Source organism: Fulmarus glacialis, unplaced genomic scaffold (assembly GCF_000690835.1).
Source record: "Fulmarus glacialis isolate BGI_N327 unplaced genomic scaffold, ASM69083v1 scaffold7012, whole genome shotgun sequence".
Lineage (NCBI taxonomy): Eukaryota > Metazoa > Chordata > Aves > Procellariiformes > Procellariidae > Fulmarus > Fulmarus glacialis.
Genome location: NW_009198422.1, coordinates 1 through 19,457, shown reverse-complemented (window position 1 = coordinate 19,457; position 19,457 = coordinate 1). Strand labels below are relative to the sequence as shown.

Below are 19,457 nucleotides of genomic sequence, written 5' to 3'. Positions count from 1 at the left end.
ATAGCTGCTCGCAGGAGATATATTCTTGCTGTCTTAAGCAGATTGAAAAACAAATCTCCGTTCTCCATCCTTATCGCTGCTGTTGCCTGCTCTGACGCTGGGCCGGGGGACACAAACCATCACCAGCTCTTTGAGGGTGCGACGTGCTGCTCTGGGCGGGACGTGCCCGACGTGGGGGCTGTCCCGTCTGCCTTCCCCACGGGCTCCTTTCTGCTTTCACAGTGCTCCCACCATGTGTGGGAGGAGGTCCAAGTGCTCCTTCTCCCGCCTGGAGGTGATCCTCATCGTCTGCCTGGTGTTGATGATAGCGGTGACCGTGGTGCTCCTCCTCCTCCACTTCCTCGCCAAAGAGAGCAACGGCAAGTTAAGCTATTTCAGTCCCGCCATCGCGCCCTGCTCGAGTGTGTGTCCGGTGCAGTAATTTAAATTAAAGGGGTACAGGTAGAGGGTCACTGGGCCACTGCTGAGTCTTCATAATCTTCTCTGCGCGTGGTTCTCTCGCACAGCCACGGCGCGGTGCTGTTGCCGGCCGCTGCGGCAGGAGAATGGTGGTCAAACCCCACGTGAGCATCTCTCGGGGCATGGATGCACAGCCTTGGGGCTGGTGGGTGAGGCTGGCTGCAGGGATCCAGGCAACCTCCCTTCCCTCTCTCCACCTGGTAGAGGGGGTCCCGAGAGCCCCTCGCTCCCGGCACCGCACCAAGGGGCTTCACAGCTGTTGCAGTCCCATAGAATCACAGAATGGTTTGGGTTGGGAGGGACCTTTAAAGGTCATCTAGTCCAACCCCCCTGCCGTGGGCAGGGACATCTTCAACTAGATCAGGTTGCTTAGAGCCCTGTCCAACCTGACCTTGAATGTTTTCAGGGATGGGGCATCCACCACCTCTACCATCACAGCCCATTTGCACCTCCAGCCCCATCACCAGGCATAGGGCAGGTGGGTGTCAGGAGCTGCTGAAAGTTAACTCTCAATTAACTTCTAATGCACCCCATGCTTGTCCTCTGGAGAGATAAAATCTCACAGGGAAAGAAAACATTTTGAAGTTTTAGGTGTTTCCATGTGACAGGAGCCCTTTCCTAGAGCTTCGGGTCTCCCCTGCCCTGGACGGGGCATCACCCGACATGTCAGCAACGGGACTTTCCAATTTCTAGATTTTGATCTCGAACTGGATGTAGTTCACACTTTCTTCCTGTTTTTTACAGTGTAACACCCAAGAGTTTTGCACCGGCGATTCCTCTCTGTGTCATAGCTCTTGGAGGAGGAGGTGGAGGAACGGTAGTTTTAACGGGTAGCCTGTTCCCTCGTGCCATTTTAAACGAGAGGAATGCCCTGTGGTCACTCTGTGGCCAGTGTGAGTGTTTCACTTCTCCTCTCTTCTAAGTGACAGCCTAGGAAAGGCCAGACTGGGAAGACCGAGCGTCCCTTTATCCCGATGCCCTGCCTCGAGCAGCAGCAGCTGCCTGGGGAAGACTGTGAGAACAGACCAAGCACACAGAAATATTTAATATTTTCCCACAGTGTTATTTCCGCCCCCAGTGACTTGTGGCTCTGGGATTTCCTGAGACACAGATAATTTTTTTTTTTTTTTTTTTTTTTCCTTTAAATTTAATAACCCTCAATGGCTTTTCGTCCATGAGTTTGTCCAGGCGCTTTGTCCATCCTGTAGAAGGACTTCTGCACCTTCATGATGGCTGGGATGAGACGATCTCCTTCGGCAGTCCTTTTCCTAACCACTTGCCTGGAGGTCATTGCCCAGAGCTGCTTTTCCCTTCTTTGACCCTCTGCTGCTTCTGCTGTGACTTTTTTGAGACCAGGGCACCAGCGCTGGACACGGGATGTGTTGGAGGCACCAGGGCAACATATGGATGTGCCCCTCTTTCTTCTCTAGTCCTTTCCTGCTAGCTCCTGAAATGCCATCCCTTTTTTCTCACTGCTGCTGAGCTGAATTTTTTGTGTGAAAACAGCTTTTACACCCTTGGATCTGTTTCCTGCATGGCAGTAGTGGGCTTGGAGAGCTTAATTGGCAAAGCCAGGCTTGTTTCCCCCTCGCTGTGAATCACGACACATTTTACACAGTCCAGTGACCCCGTCTTGTGAGCTCCCTCTGCAGTTCTTCATGCCTGGCCCACCCTTTACCACCCCAAATGCCTTAACAGGCATTTACCCCCCCAGGTCTTAACAGCCTCAGCACACTTGGACCGCATTAAAGCCCACTGGAAACCCAAGCAGACAGTATCAGCTGGATCCCCTTGTCCACGGGCCTGTTGAGTCCTCTGGGGATGTCGAGCAGGCTTCGGGCGTGCAATCTCTTTAAAAAGGCTAGGTTGCCTCTTCTGTCCCTGATTCTGCTTGCTCACGTGTCCACTAATCTATTTATTCTTGTTATAGATTCCAGCAAAATAACGCCAAACTACTTACTGGGTGTAGGTCGAGCTGACTGCACAGGACCTGTGGCAGAAATTCCTCTGGTAAGTTGGGGGAATTGAACACGGGGTTGGTGAAATACTGGTTTTCGCCATCCCTGAGTATTTTTTGCAGGACTTCTGGTTTAGAGGTTCTGCCTTACCAAATGGTTGTCATCTTCAAACTGTAGGTGAAATTTCTTTGAGGCTTTGAGCAACCTGATCTAGTGGAAGGTATCCCTGCCCATGGCAGGGGGGTTGGAACTACATGACGTTTAAGGTCCCTTCCAACCTAAAACATTCTGTGATTCAATGATTCTTGCAATCACAAGGCAAGATAGTTGCAGCTCTGAGTGTTCATATGTTGAATGAGTCCTCTGACCCTCTGGCAAATCTACTTAGAAAAATACATGCAAACGAATACATCGCTCAATATTTTGGTTGTGTGGGCTTGATGGAGCTCTTCCCTTCCAGATGGGTTATGCCAACCCAGACCAGGTGGGCGGTGGGCTTCTCATGCGCCTCTACAGCCGAGCCTTCATCGTGGCAGACCTTGATGACTCCAGGCGAGTAGTTTTTGTCAGCGCCGACATAGGAATGGTGTCTCAGAGACTGAGGCTGGAGGTACGTGGCTGGAAATGAATGATTGGCACAGTTTGGGTTGTTGCTGGTATTAGCATTGAGGTTGTAGTCATTGCTAAATAATATCGAGCACGGCAGCACATCGGCCGTTTGCTTTGGGATCTCCTTGCAGCACGATCTTGGAGAGACGTCGTGTCTCTGCTGAAGAAGAGCTTTTGATTCCTCAGCAAATGAGGCTGGACTTTGACCATGCTTTTCTTAGGAGAAAAAAATATCACAAATACATTCGCATCACGAATACATTATCATGGTGCCTGTGTAATGCTGGGTCTCCAGCACCACAGAGGAGGGAGGGAGATGGCGGAGAACTGGGGACTCCTTGGCTGATCTGGGCTTCGTTGCAAGTTGGCCATAGAGGTCTTCACTTACCAGATTTTATTATTTTAAGGCTCTTGCTAAGTCAACAGCTATAACCTACTTGTTGTGACACCAGTATGGGAGTATCAGGCAGAAAGAGAAGAGCGAGGAGGAATATGAATGGTTGGGTTTTTTGCAAGGGCCGATACAAATCTCTGTAGCCTTTGGGCGTGAAAAAGGCCACTTTTTAAGACCACTTCCTTCCTCTTAGGTGCTCAAGAAACTGAAGAGCAAGTACGGCGAACTGTACCAACAGGACAACGTCATCCTCAGTGGCACCCACACGCACTCGGGGCCTGGCGGCTACTTCCAGTACACCCTCTTCTGGGTCACTAGCAAAGGGCTGATCAGACCATCCCTCAACGCTATCGTGAATGGCATCGTAAAGGTCGGTGTTGTCCAGGCTGTTGACATGAGAGCCCATAAACACAGAAAAGGTGAGGGGAGATACGTTTGTGACTAATGGAGCTCTTGCTGTGATGTTCGTGGTAGCACCTCCGTGCAACGGTAGCAGTCTTAAAACACACTTGGAGGTGGGTTTATGCTTACCAGGGAAATCAGATCAAAAAACAGGAACCTTGAAGTCTTTCTTTAGAAAGAGACAGTTGTGGGTGGTTTCAAAATATTATCATAATTTTCTAGCATTTTAGACTACTTAAGGAAAAAAAAAATTCCCAAGAAAGGGTTGGGGACAGGCAGGGGGGGAAAGAGACAGGTTTTCCAGATAATCTCACGTATGCCTTACATGCGTGGACTAATATTCCCTGCCTTCCTGCTTTTCAGAGCATTGATATAGCGCATCAGAATGTGAAGAGAGGAAAGCTTTTTATAAACAGAGGCACTGTAGAAAACAGCCAGATCAACCGAAGCCCTTTCTCCTATCTTAAGAATCCAGCATCCGAACGAAGCAGGTAAAAGCTCCTCAAGTGGGAGAGGAACCAAGCCCTGAAGAGGACCCTTCGGTTGGGACCATGACCCAGCCATCTTGCAGCTGGTGTTTCTGGTCATTCGTGGGATGGTTGAAAATGTGGAGCCAAGACCATGGCAGAATGACACTGTTGCCATCCTGGGCGCTTGGGTGTGTGCATCCCCTAAAAATTAGTTGCAAGAGTGGGCTTGAAAGTTGTGGTTGCCACCTCCAAGCATGTGAGGCGTTGGTCAAGGATGTGACCAGGTGCTTTGTTTAAAAAAAAAAAAAAAAAAAAGAAAAAACAAGAAAAAAAAAAGTCTTTAATAGACATTAGCATTTGAGTCAGATGGCATTAAAGTGCCATCCTTGGTGCATGAATTTGTATTTGGAGAAAGCTCCTCTCTCCATCCCCTGGAGAAACAGCACCTGAGGTCAGCAACAACCCTAACTCTTCCCTTAGCTTCACAGCTATTTTCAGATGCTCCTCTAAGGTCTCACTGTGCTTTGGTAATATCTGTAATAACCTCTTCATCTCCTTGCTCAACCTTCTGGAGATTTAACGTGTCTGAGCAACGCAGAGCGTGACCATGGCTCTGGCGCTAATGGTATTTCCCCACTTCGTTTTCATCCAGGTATTCATCCAACACAGATAAAGAAATGGTGATGCTGAAGATGGTAGATGGGGATGGACACGAGCTAGGCCTTATCAGGTACTGACCACCGAAGTAAGATGTTTTTCTCCAAATCCTCATAAACCACAGTTCTGTAGCAGTTCAGTCTTTCTGCACAAGCTCTCCTTCCCGGCACTGACCCTTGCCCGTGGAGCACGGCTCCCAGCTAGTCACCAGGGGGTCTCGGAGGGAAGAGGAAATGAGAGTCCATGAGCACATAAACCAGGTCAGCCTCCCTCATCTGCTCCGGGAGATAGAGCAGCACCTGGCCCACCTGCAGCTGGGCACATCTCCTGGCACGACCTAAAGGCGTCTGGGGAAGACGACCGTAGCTGGTCTTCCCTTGTAGGATAAAAATGCCCCTCCAAGCAGATCCCAACCCCAGCATCTCCAGGACCCTTTGGGCTCTTCTTCTCTTGGTTATTTTCTTTAAGACCCCACGTTTCGTGGGAAGCACGCCATTCCTGCAGGCAGCATTTATGACGCCCGTCCTATCAACGTTCAGCCACGCGAAGTTCAGAGCTCAAGGCCAGGCAAATGAAGTTACGTGCAGTAACAAAGCCACAATCGCGTTTTCCTTGTTTAGAAGTCACAAGCGAGAGTCTGACTGCATTAAGAGGAAGAGGAAGGTTTTCTTTTTTGTAAGAATGAAAGTGTTCCTTTTTTTTCTTTTTTATATTGTTGACTCCTCCTTGTTTCGTTGAAGCAAGAAAATAAAAATCCCTCCAAAATATAATTCTCTGGCCTCAGAAAAGAGTCGGCTGAAATAGCTCTTGGTGGCCCTGATAATTACGGTGCCAAATTCTTGTGGCCTCAAGATCTGGACCATCATAGCCATGATCCCTCCTGGTCAGGAAGGGAGAGGATGGGAATAACTCTGCCCTTGTTAATCCATCCCTAGGTACCAACAGTCTGCGTTTGTATTCTCCCAGAGAAAACTCCCATAATTGCAAATATATAGATTGAACAAGTCATTTGCCAATATATAGATTGAACAATGCATTTCCTATGTGTGTCTTCTGGCTCCTCTTCAGCTGGTTTGCCGTGCACCCGGTCAGCATGAACAACACCAACCATCTCGTGAACAGCGACAACATGGGCTATGCGTCTTACTTGTTTGAGCAGGAGAAGAACAAGGGGATGCTTCCCGGGGAGGTGGGAATGTTTTCAGACTACTGAAAATAATGGGGAGAAAAGTGCTGCAACAGGAAGGGGATGGCTGGTGCTTTCTATGGGCTGAAGCAGGTTCTTTCAAAGAGTGAAACAGGACAGCAGGGTAAACACAGAAAAAGGAGGACAAAGATGAACGCTTAGATTTATTTACTTTCTTCCTCTAGAGAAGAGAAATTGCAAGGTTTACTCTTGACTTTCTAAACTAGTAATCAGCGGCATTTATTTAGACTTTAGGAAGAAACGAAATTTATTTTGATTTGACTATTGGCAATACTAGAAAGACGTGTGTGGGATACTTGATCCAAAGGGATCAATGTATCACATCTATGGTGTGGCATCAACTCTGTGGTCAGCCCCACTTCTTTCTTATGGCTTCCAGCCAGTTCTGCCTTCTGATTTTCATTTATCCAGAAGATTTGCCATCCTCAGAGTGCGAACACGGCTCCTTTAAAAAGCATTATTTCCCCCGAAATGTAAATATGGACATGAACCCATCTCACAGACGCTTTGAGTCATGAGTGGATGAAGAGGGTGTCCTGTGTGTATCTCCAGCATGTACCCTGAAACAGTTGCCCAATTCCTATTTTAATACCCTGGGCAGAGGAACACGTGCAGTTCACACCAAAGATGGAAACTAAAGGAAGCCTACCTAATTCCTGCTTGCAAATATTTCTTTTTATAGTGGATTATCTAAAAGCTTTTAACAAGACTCGACTCTAGTGCATAGTTACGGGTGCAAGGCAGTGCAAGCTGACATGTATGCAAAGCTAAGGATTGTTTGCAGGATTCAATATTTAGCTGTATGGTCTGCTGGGCACATTGTTTCTAGCAGTCTTACAAGAAAATGGCTTAAGAGCTGGTAATATATCAAAATATCTGGTGTTGACACATCCCATCTCTAAAAGAGGGGAAAAAAAATGAGAGTATCTGTGAGACACTGAGTGTGTAACCAGCCTTGCTTCTAATGAGTCCTGCTTGATGTTAACTCCTTCAGTCAGACCCAATAGCTCTCACCCTGTAAATCAGTCACGGTGAAAGCCTGGCAGAAAAAAACCTCCTGTGCAAGGTGCTACAATGATTCGTTAACATCTGATCAGTAACACGAGAAACTGGGGACGTGGGGGGAAGAGCTGCTGCTGAGATGGAAGAGGTAGATGAAGAAGAGCTGCCTGGGTACCAAGGCGGTGCGAAGCTCCCCCTGAAACGGCAGTGGCATCCTGTGCGTCCTATTCTCCCTTGCTCTTCTTGTCCCTAACCCCCATTCCAGTCCCCCCAGTCACTTCAGAAATGTTTACCAGCATCACGCGCTCATCAACTGGCTGTAATGCCAGCCCTGCCTGCGGGGAAAGCTGCGGGTGGTGTCTGCAATCACTGCAAGGCACTAACATCCATCTGACCACGTCTGGTTTTGGCAGGGCTCTTTTGTTGCCGCCTTTGCATCCTCCAACTTGGGAGATGTGTCGCCCAACACCAGAGGCCCGTTCTGCGTAAACACGGGGGAGTCGTGCAACAACCCGCAGAGCACCTGCCCCGTGGGGGGGGTAAGTATGTCCTACCTGATCTACATTAACTTCTGATAAGGAGAAAACTCGGGGTGGAGCAGCAAATACAGAGCCACGCGGTGGACCATCGTGCATGAAGAAGACATTAAAAAAAAAAAATCACCTCTTTTTGGACTATTCTGGATACCTCTTCCAGGAACTTACTGTGTCTTGTCCTCATACACCCTGTTTTCTGGTCATTCAGCCCAAACTTAAATTTGTCTTGCTGCAATCGTTAGTGTAGTAAGCCAGTACCCAAATCTGAGATTGCTAGCAAGAAGCAATTAGTTCCCACAGTATGACAATCACTCGTGAACTCATCCACTTTGCAGTGCCACGTGTTCTCCATATTAACTGATCACTAGCGTTTAAACAAATGTCTTAACAGGCGACGATGTGCATGGCCATGGGTCCCGGTAATGACATGTTTGACAGCACAAGAATTATAGGACAAAATATCTACTTCAAAGCAAGGGTAGGTGATATTTTGCTTTACGAGTGTGCGTGAATGCTGTTATTACAGGAATGCATGTTCATTTAAGCAACTTTCTTGCACCTGTTTTTGTGAATGTTTGTAGATTTAAATTACTCTGAAGTCCGTATTTATATGCTTAAGGAGAAGTTTCCTGATTATTCAGAAAGCACACACTTTTATTTAGGTACACCTTTGTAGGTGTTGCAATTTGAAAATGTTGGTTCGGGCTTTTAATCTCAGTATTCCTCATCGGTATATAATGTGGACGTTGCCCCTTATGACCTCCCCCTCCCTCCCATGCACACATCTCAGAAGTGCCAGGATGGGAGAAGTCGCTGGTGTTGAAGACTCCTAGAAGAGCTCAGAGACACCACCACATACCACTTGTTGGCCAACTTTGGCGTCACACTCCCAAACTAACACAAATGTGAGTTAAAATGTGCCAGCTTAAACATCCACGGAAGATACCCATCTTGCCCTGCTTGACTAGTGTCCTCCACCCTATGGGCTCCCTTATGTCACCTGTGTCCTTGGGGTCAAAAGTCACCTGAATTCACCGGTTCCCCTTCTGCGGCTTCGTGTAATGTGAGGGTGGTCAGTGAGAGGATATTTTTTGGCACCGTTGCAGGGACAGCAGCTTGTAGGAATCGGAACAGGTCCAGCAGAGGAGTAAGAGCAGAAGGCTTGATGGTGGCGGTTTCCTTTTAATCGCCATTTCAGACGCTTGTCCTGAAGTCACTCCAGGCTGATCGTGACTTGCAAGTGAAAGATTGTCCCAGTCAGAGTGGCCCGGCGTGTGTATCAAATGGCGAGGGAAAACCATTGCTGTCGTTTTTAACACTGCAGACTCTTGGCCTTCAAAGGCTGTGTCCTCTGTTCCTTCCTGCAGTTATAGGAATATTACCAAACCTGTGTAACTACTGCCAACACTGCCTATGTACCCCCTTGAGGCGTATGTGCCAGAAAACCATGCACTGAAGAGCTGAATGGCTTAGCTGTCAGCTGTACAGTAAATGCGTGGCGTGCATTTTGAAGCAATGAACGGCTCTTTCTCATAGAAAACATTTCTTCTGGTTGGTCTAAGATGTGAGAAATGCCAAAAGGCTGCAACTAGGATCAAGAAGTTGCCATCCTTGTGGAACAGGCGCCTGTTTCTGCTGTAAAAAGAAAGGCACGCACGAAACGGCTGACCCTGGAGTGTCCTGCCTATGTTACTTGAGGCAGGGAGAGCTTGCAGGACTCGGGGCGCGCAGGATGCAGAGGCGGGGTGATAGAAACAAAGGAGCTTGGGAAATCCACTCTTGCTTTAACACTTGGAAGAGGCCACTGGAAGGTGTCAACAGAATGAAGAAATAATTCGTATAGCTGAATCTCAGAAGAGCTGGGTTCCTGATTTCTTCTGCCTCAAGGTTTCCCACCTTGTGTGTCCCTTAGGAGCTGTATGAAAAAGCTTCCCAGGAGGTCACAGGACCCCTCAGCTCAGCTCACCAGTGGGTGAACATGAGTGATGTCTCGGTGGAGCTCAATGCCACGCACACGGTAAGAGTGGGAGCTCCCGGGTATAAGGAAGGAGGAAATGTTATATTCTCACAGCAGGACTTGGCACGGCGAGGGGAACTGGTTTTAAAATATCTCTTTTTCATTTTTTTTCCCCTTCTGATTAAGGTTAAAACATGTAAACCAGCCTTAGGACACAGCTTTGCCGCGGGGACTATTGATGGAGTGGGGGCTTTCAACTTCACACAAGGTAACTTAAGGAGCAGATGGCAATGTGGCTTCGTACAAACGGGGAGGACATGGGGCATCCCCCAAATAGGTTCAACCCCCCAGAGTCACTTAAGAACATCAGCAGCTGCTTGAACCACAGTCTCCACAGGGATGTTTTTTAGGAAGGTGTGATCTTACAGCCCTCTTGCAAGTCTGTTGGTGTTCGTCAGAAAGCTTCTGGAGAAGGACGTGACCATGCTCTGAAGGAAGGAGAGCGCTGGATGGGGAGCGGGGAGAAGAAAGAGCTGGCTTTGGGGCAACCTTTCTCATTTGTTCTCGTTACCTGAAGGCTGCCGAGATGGAGCTCAGCTGGGCTAAAGCTCCTCTTTTCAAACTACCCCAGAAAAGGGAGATAGTCAGAATCCACTGAGAAATATTCTATCCCACATAAGCAGGAAGGGGGTGATAAACAAGTTTTCTGTCCAATAGCTGCTGGGGCAGCTGAAGGAACAGCGTTTAAAAAATCGTTTCCCCCTCAAGGCTCAGTAGAAGGGGACCCATTTTGGGATGAAATCCGGGACCAGCTGCTGGGAGAGCCATCCAACGAAACGAAGGCCTGCCACAAACCCAAGCCAATCCTCTTTAGCACCGGGGAGGTAAGGATATACTGGCGTGTGCCCTGGGAAGTGCAGAGATTGCTGATCTGGGCTAGGTTTTGGTGGGGCGCTACAGACGATGTCTGTGCCAGCCCATATGGTGAAGAACCAGGAGGGAGAGAGAGCTGCATGGGCTTTTGAAGGCATGAAACAAGAAAGCAGGAATAAGTGTTGTCATCAGTTTGCATCAGAATGAGAGAGGTGGAAGTTTTCTTCTTGCAGAGCGTCTTTTCCATATATCCCAGGAGGAGGGACCAGACCCACTGCTCTCGTCAGGGCCAAAAAAACCCAACTGAAGGTCCACGCTGGCCTAATTCTCTGCCTGTGAAACAGCCCTGAGCAGGATGCACAGGGAAAATGCATGAGGTCAGGGAAAGCCAAGGCCATATGGAGATCCGTGTTGCCTCCCGGCAGTCTCTGGCTTCAGGACAAACTCTGCTGGTGCTCAGATCCTAGCAGCTCTGGGTGGATTTTTCTTCCGTCCTACCATTGGTTTCCTACTTTAATCTACGAGAGGACCTTTCTTTTTGCCATGTGGCAGACTGGTCCATGCAAAATGAAGTAACTCATCAAGGTGCCTTTTGGAAACTCTGGGGACTGTATCAACTTACCCATCTTCTCAGTGTTGTCTTCAAAGGCTTCTACCAGGCTTTGACTTCTTCTGGAAACGTCCTGTTGACTTCTCTGCTTTTCTGTCATGTTTATGCAAGTGTCTGTGAGCTATAACATCGATTGATGCCAGACTTACTCATCCACAGGTAGAATCACACCAGGCTCAGGCTGGAGGTACCCTGGGGTGGGGTTCTCCAGCACAACCCTGCTCCCAGCAGGACCAACACAGCAGCTACAGCAGGTTGCTCAGGGCGATGTCCAGAAGAGTCGGGGCAGTCAGAAGGATAGAGAACCCCCACTGCTTTGGCCCCCATCCCAGGGATGTCCCACTCACACAGGGAAGGGCTATTTCTTTGCAGAGCTGCTGCCCCGTTGGTCCCAGCCCATCCCATGCTCAGGGCTGTTCTGTCCTGGGCAGGACTCGGTGTTTGTTCTTACTGAACTTTCCCAAAACCCTACTTAGAACTTTAAAAGAAAATTGATGCCCCGTTTTCCATCTGCTGTTCCCTTGGCAGTTAAGGCAAATGCACTGTAGTGGAGCAGGATCATGTCCAAGGTCCTTTAGAGCACTTAGAGGTTGCAATCTGGATGAGGCAAGTCGTTGTTATTCCTTTCATCAGTCTCTTCAAAAGCTTTCCTAGCGTTGCTTTGTGTTCAATCAGCTCCTCACCTCATCCCTCATAAAAAGAGAATCATAGAATCATCGAATCATAGAATCATTAAGGTTGGAAAAGACCTCTAGAATCATCAAGTCCAACCGTCAACCCAACACCACCATGACCACTAAACCATGTCCCTAAAACCAGGTCCCAGCGCAGAGCCTCCTCCCACCCCACCTCCTCTGTCCAGGATGGGCTATTGAGGGTAAATTACACTTTATTCTTACGATTTTATCACCTTTTGAGCATCCTTTTACGGATGCTGTGGCAGGCTTCCTGCTTCTGATGTGCTTCACCAGGTTTTGTCATTCATGTTTTGCCCCCAGTAAATTGCTCCTCAAAAATCTTTTTGGCTTGCTGGAGTGGGATTTTGCATTTCGCTTGCTGGAGCCATGCCACCCTTGAATTCTTGTTGTTCTTAATTTCCTTTTAACAGGCTTCCTCATTTTTATCTAGCTATTATTTTTTTTTTAAGATGAAACGCTGCTGTAGTGTGTGTTTTCGCTGCTGCAATGGTGCTGAGTCCGAGTACGGTGTGGTCCCTGCTAAGGGGCGGTTTGAAGTCAGGGCTAGGGCAAGGGTTCCCTGAGCATCACCCTCTGGGTGACTGAGAAACTTTCCCTCTACATCACAACTGGCGGTGCGTTTGCTCAGCTCACAGAGAGGTAACTCTCGTTTCCCATCGCCGTCGGGCTCTCTGATCTCGCTCGTTCACTTTTGCTCTCCTGGTCAGACCATCAACCTTATTGATCCTAACGCTATCCTTTTCCCACGCAGGTGAGGGGTTTCTAGGTGCTACCCTGACCTTATCTGCCCACTTTGCTTTATGCTACCCCTCTGCCAACAGCTTTTTTTTGCCTTACCCATAGTATTTACATGTCTCTTATCTGTCTGCTGTGGTCAGACAACTTGCTGTACATGTGGAGGTAAAACACTTTCTCATGTGCCTGCCTACAAAATAAATTCATTTGCCGGATTTATGATTGCAGGAAGGAAAACACTTCAGCTATCTTTTTTTGCTACTATCCTACAACAGTCATATCCATTTTTTTTTTCACCTCAGATGACTTGGCCTCACCCATGGCACCCTGACATCGTGGATATTCAGATCGCTGCCATCGGATCGCTGGCAATCGTTGCTGTTCCCGGAGAGTTCACGTAGGTATTTCTTCGGTCTTGTTCTATGTATTGCAGCTGGCAGAGTTTCATTCAAACCACCTGTGATACTTCTGCATGCAGGTAGAAAGAGGGTGTAGGCTAAAAATTGTCCCCAGTATGCGATAGCTGTGCGGGCACTACACATATATGTTTGCTGCAGGTACTTTCTTGTATACTGTCTCCTCTGGTTACCTGGGGTTTCCCATTTTCTTCTCCATTCTGTAAGCTAGCCATGGGAATGAAAACAAGCTTCCTAAATAATTTTAACTATTCATTGCAAAATGCGGTTTCAATGTAACGAAAGGAACTTGTTAACTTTGATTTTTTTTTTCCATGCCACAAACATTGTAATGATGATTTGTACTGACTGTTGAAGGTACAACGGTGAAAATCTGAATAGAATAATGATTTATTTCCAGCACCTTTTTTTTCTACCCCACCCCACCCTAGGGTGCCTCCAGCCTCACCCTGGCTGTGATGATGTATGTGAAATGCTTTGAGGTGTTTTAGTTGAGCTCATTGCAGAGAAGCCTTAAGCGATGCTGAGCAGTGCTGCGAATGCTATGTGTGTTTCTGGTGGTGTGTTGCGTGTCCAGCCAGCGATTCCTGCTTTAGCTCCCTGCATTTCTGGAGGCTGACATTGTTCCCTTAATGCCCCTAGGACCATGTCTGGACGCAGGCTACGGGAAGCTGTTAAAAGAGTAAGTCGCTGAGGAAGAGGTTGCTCCAGAGCGCAGCACATCTGGAACTTCACGTTTCTTGATCCTTCTGGTTTTTTCCTTTGTCTCCTCTCAGCTGGGGTCATGGGTCTCGTGTCTCACAGGTGTTTCCATCTCACAATTGCTTCAGACATATTTTGCATGTGCTTACTGACATGCAGGAGAAATTAATATCCTCCCCAAAAGAAGCAAACCGCTCAAGTTTCAATCCATTAAGCCAACGCAAGCTAATTCAACCGGGATCCAGGCATAACTGATGCTAGCAGGAGTTTTGTCTCTGGGATGGAGGGGTTTAGCTCCTTAATCCCTACCAGGATTTTCCAACTGAGAACAATTGGAAAAAAATGGCAAATGTATTTTTTCCATTTTCCTGATTGATACATCCTATTCTCAGCTGCAGCCTGAATACCATCTTATTCTCAGACACTGTCTCCACAACTCGCTGAGCCTGTCTCACATAGTTATATCACCAATTTTTTTAGGAGTATACAGACATCAGCTTCAAAAAACCCCCTAAATTTATTGTATTTAGTGGAGTATGAGGTCATTTCTCCTCTTTTTCTTTGGGAAGTGAATATGAGATGTTACTAAAGACAAATTACACTTGTAGGGTGGCATTCCTTTACACTTGTAGGGTGTCATTCCTGAACATCCAGCCCCCTCCCTACCCTAACTTTGTATTCTGTCCTGGCAAATAACAACAACAACAATAACAACAACAACAATAACAACAACAACAATAATATAATTGTGCATTAAACAGTTGTTACAAGATAAGTGATTTATTTCCTTTCTTAGGAATTTGATTCTCATGGTACACCAAAAATGGATGTTGTAATTGCAGGTCTGTGCAATGTCTACACCCATTACATTACCACCTATGAAGAATACCAGGTAAATGTTAAAATTGCGGATTGTACTTGTTTAACAGAGTTCAGCTTTTGGATATATGGGATGATAATTCATGTGAAATTATGTACGTTTAGAGTACTTTTCCTTTGCCGCGAAAAGCTGAAGAATCTGTGGCAGAAATCATGAGACCTGGCCTAGATTCTGGCCTAGACGACATGGTCCAAGGGCCAATGTGGTTTCCTGACCGTAGCTAGAGAGTACGTATGGGTGCTTTAATGTGGAAACGGTCAGACGTACTGAAGGGAGCTCCTGTGAGTTCAGGTCTGTTTTAGTTATCTCCTGATGACTTCGATGAATTAGAAATTATCTTCATAAGGTGGCAAAATTGCCAGAAGAAAGATTTGGAGCTGTAGGGTCGTAAGGTGAACATGAATTGCAGTGCCATGTTGCTGTGGGAAAGACCGCAAGATAGCTTGCAAGACCCAGTTTTAAGGGTCCCCACAAGGCATGGTAGATGCTGCGCTTTGAGGAAGATGTGGACCATTGGATGGACTCCTTGGGTTTAGAAACCCTAAACTGGGAGGGGAGGTTGGAAGAACTGGAGTTGTCCAACCCAAAAAGTTGGAGAGGAGGTGACCTACATCATAAGCCTTTAAAAGAGTAAAAGAGCTGTGATAATTGGAGGAGTGACAACCGGTCCTCCCTGTTTGCGATGGATTGGAGAATGAAGAATAACCTGAAATTGCAGCAGAAATACTTAGGCAAGTTTTTGGGCTGTCTCCCTAGCAATAAGGGAGTAAATAAACCCCCGCAGGTATAGTGCTGATCTTGTCTTGGCGCAGTAGGATGAGCTGTATAAACTGCTCAAGAGTCATTCAAACCCTCCTTTCCCAAATTTGTCCTTTGCTAGGTTCAACGATATGAGGCTGCATCGACTATTTATGGGCCGCACACCCTTTCTGCTTATATTCAACTGTACAGAGGACTTGCAAGGGCTATTGCTAAGGTAATCAAAATTTTTTATATGCTAAATGCTGCTATAGACATTTAGAACCTGTAAATGGCTATATTTGTTCCTCCATGAGGTTGCGTGATTGCTACCCTCTCTTTTCTCATAAGAAACCACTTTGAGAAATTCTGATGTGGTACAAGAATAATTCCTGTAATGGAGGTTTCATACCACTTGAGAAATTCTGGGGGTTTTTCTGTTCAAGGTTTAGGAAATAGGTACCTCCAACCTTTCAGCATGGCCTGAAGTTGCTGCTTTTCTACCAAGAGCAAAAAAAAAAATTCTACATTTCTGCTGCACATGGCAATGTTCGTTACCATTGTATCTGTGGACGATGTGAACGTGCAGGAGTGGTGGGCGGGCGCTGACTCCTGAAGTCATGGGATTTTCTGGCCGGGTGGATTTGGGGGACCTCAGCAACAGGGCAGCGGGTGTCCTGTGGGGATTGCTCCTGCATGCAGAGCACAGATGAAGTTTCTCATGTTTGTTTTTACACTCACTTTATTACCCTTGTTCTTAAAATCTATCTAAGCAATGGACTTGGATAAAGAGCCACAGCAGTAATATGATTCATCAGGGAGATACTGGTTGTCTATATGTATGTATAATGAGCACATCTTCCCTCTCCCAGAATGCAGTTCAGGATTTGCCACGTGGTCCCGAGCCCCCAGTTTTCAATATACGTAACGTGACCTTGGTGCCTCCTCTCATGGCCGATCGCGTGCCGGCGAATAAGACATTTGGGGATGTGCTACAAGACGTGAGACAACAGTATCGAGCGGTGAGAGCTTCAAGGATTTGCTAAAACCTGTTTAGGAAATTGTCTTTAAATTCTTACCCCTCATCTGAAAACGTCTATGTTTTCTAAAGGGTCGTGGTGCTCTCAGACCGAAAAGGTCCCGTTGCTCTTAGTAGGCAAAAAATAGTGGTTGAAAACACAGAGACAGAGTGTTTTCATGCCAATGCCATTGTACTGAACGTGATCAGAATGGGTGAATGAAGGGGAAAATAAAAGCCCTTTATTCAACATGAAGAAGATTTCCCCTTCCGCTTCAACATAAAATAACGGTTGATGATTAAATAGGCAAATATTGTACAGTGATTTCTTTACAAGCAGAAATCAGGTCACCTTTGATGCCTCTGGTATGGAATGTAAATGAAATAAAAATGTCAGAAAGGGTCAGTTTTCAATGCTCAAAATTTGGATAAGGTGTTCAGGGCAAGGACTTTCATCTCATTGCTGTCTCCAGCAGTAAGGTAGGAAGAAGGCAGGGAGGCATTCTTAAAAATCTCACCTATTTCCCTCCCTCTTTTACACAGAAGTCTTATGTCCTATGGTGGAGTTTATCCAGCAAGCAGGACAAGTGGAATGGCAAGGCACAGAATACCAGTTCACTGCCCATTGCTGTTGAAACAAGTGAAATTATAAATAATTTAAAACAAAAACAAAAAACCACAAAAACCCAACCAAACCACTAAAAAACTCATATGGCATCTTCAAAGGACGTTCTTAATGTGCAATATGCTGCTCAGTCTTTAACGTAAATCTCGATTTCCCCCACAGAGAGATGTTGCTGAAGTAACTTTTATAGGCGCAAACCCCAGGAACTCCGCAGAGAATGTGGTAAATATGAGACAACGATGCTGGGATTGGGGATGTTCGGGATTAGTGAATATGTAGTTACTGCCTCTGCCTGATGCATTTTAATCTTTGACAGTCAGGTTTCAGAAGGAGTAAGATCGTGTGCTTCCAGCGTTTTCTTTGTTTGCTGGGAGTTCAGAAGAAGATAGTTTCTCCCTTTAGCCTGTGCTTTGGGAATTCACACCACCAGAATGCTTTTGGGGCAAAGTCCTTAATTTGGTCAGATACAGACCATTCATGATCTCTTCATATGATTGAAGTCGAAGGCACCCACGTCGTGGGTTAGGCCAGACACTCATTCTCAGTCGGTATCCAGTTCCATCCAGTGGTAGCAAGCATGGTCTCTAGTCTCCGTCCTATCAGCCCCGTGCATTATTTTAATAAAACAAAGAAAATTAGAAAAGTACTTAATTTGTCCCATCACTCATCTTGCATAGACATTGATAGCAAATACCTCACCTGTCCATTCTCTTTTTAATGATCAAGTTCTTTATTAGCTTAAATTTGTGCTTTGGCAGTGAAATGTAAGCATTTTTGCTAGTAATTACCTCATTTGCCGGTAAAGCACACAGAAGCATAGTCCCTTCTCCAGTTTAAAGTGACACAGTTTAAAGAAAAGTAGGGACGTGCCCATCCCTTCAGCATCTGGCTAACTCCGTTATTTTTATTCCAGACTGAACACAACTTCCTGACGGTGGAGAGATATGCCAGCACTTCGGACAGCTGGCACGTGGTACAGAACGATGCCTCCTGGGACACCAGGTGGGTGCCCTGACCAGATTTCTCTGTTCCGCAGACTCCTCGGAGTAATTCAAGTTTAACCTGAAGGGCTTCATTTCAGAGCTCCAAACCGTAGGTTGGTCTTGTCCCTGCACATGATGCTCTCTGAGGGCAGGTCGGTCCGTGTTTGTGTGGTTAACCTGTCAAGACCACAACAGGTGGTTGCCCTGACCAGATTTCTCTGTTCCGCAGACTCCTCGGAGTAATTCAAGTTTAACCTGAAGGGCTTCATTTCAGAGCTCCAAACCGTAGGTTGGTCTTGTCCCTGCGATGATCCTCTCTGAGGGCAGATCGGTCCGTGTTTGTGTGGTTAACCTGTCAAGACCACAACAACTGGTCTTCCCCTTGGGTCTAGCTTCTGCAATGAAGGCTTATAAGATTGGGAAAGGTAGAAGGAAGAGCAAGAATTACAGAAGGTTCGTGGTCCAACTTGTTCGTAGCCTACATCCATCCATCTGCCGTACTGTGCTGATGAATAGGATATCAAATAGAAAACATGAGAGGTTCACCGCAGTAGGGTTTTCACAGGCAAAAACTGGCCAGCTTTGCCGTGCATCGTAAAGTAGAAACAGTCAACAATTTTTAACAAGTTTGTAAGAAAGGGAAGTTAAGGTTAGAGATGTCAGTCTTAAGGAAAAATATCCACTAAGCAGCAAAGCTGGTGTCACCTTTCAGAGCTACACCAGAAGTCAGCACACGAAATAGGAATACCAAAGGTATCTTTTGTCAAACCATTCGATTTCAAGTTACTCCCCTCTTTGAAGAAAACCAGACATTTTCCCACCTGCCTCTGCAACCTATCTGTGAGAAACCAGACCCCAGAAAATGTCTGTCTTGAGGTCTTCTGATCTTGCAACCTCCCAGTGCAAATACGTAACGTCCGAGGTCAGAGAGGCAATGTTCCTGACAGCTTGGCTTCATCAGGAAAGTCTTCCTCCTGATTTCTGACGAGCATTTGATAGGGCATAATTCTCTCTGCCCGAGTGCAACCAGCTGCTCCCTGAACCTAACCCGGTAGCCAGAACTCCGGCTGTCCCAGCATGGGAGATGTATTCCTACCTGCACTTGGAGCTCTGCATTTCTAACTGCTTGCCCTCTCTTTAGCACTTGCACTATGTTACCTTGTCACTCTCATTGATGTCACCCTTTCCAGTCAAGTTCCCTACTTGAGTAAGGGAAACAATGGCATTTTATCACCCATATATGTCGCCCTGCCTTCTTCCCTCCTCTTCCAAAAACCCCACAGATTTCCCAAAATCTTGGCCAGGAACACTGAAAATGCTTAATAACACGTCACTCGAGAAGGTGAAAAACATATGAAAGTGCAAAACGTGAAGAATGTGCTGCCATGATGCTGGAAATACAGGGATCTAGATATCTTATTTTTCTTCCTGAGAAAGTTCGGACTTTGGATCTCTGAACGATGCTCAAATACTTCTGCTAAGGAAGAGGAGCTGTTTGGCCTTTTAGAATCATAGAATCATTAAGGTT

General features: G+C 46.6%; 1 protein-coding gene across 1 annotated transcript; it reads left to right on the top strand.

Annotated features, from left to right (window-relative positions):
- Window positions 1–232: 232 nt before the first annotated feature.
- Window positions 233–17,948, top strand: ASAH2 (N-acylsphingosine amidohydrolase (non-lysosomal ceramidase) 2; the record flags this gene model as incomplete). Its single annotated transcript, XM_009572894.1, has 20 exons — window positions 233–417; window positions 1,204–1,352; window positions 2,390–2,469; window positions 2,878–3,027; window positions 3,614–3,790; window positions 4,186–4,313; window positions 4,945–5,022; window positions 6,018–6,138; window positions 7,572–7,697; window positions 8,086–8,172; window positions 9,607–9,711; window positions 9,838–9,919; window positions 10,420–10,535; window positions 12,870–12,964; window positions 13,626–13,665; window positions 14,482–14,577; window positions 15,446–15,541; window positions 16,176–16,325; window positions 17,109–17,168; window positions 17,860–17,948. Coding segments are annotated over exons 1-20 (2,210 nt in total), but the record flags the coding sequence as incomplete, so codon positions are not given.
- Window positions 17,949–19,457: the final 1,509 nt, after the last annotated feature.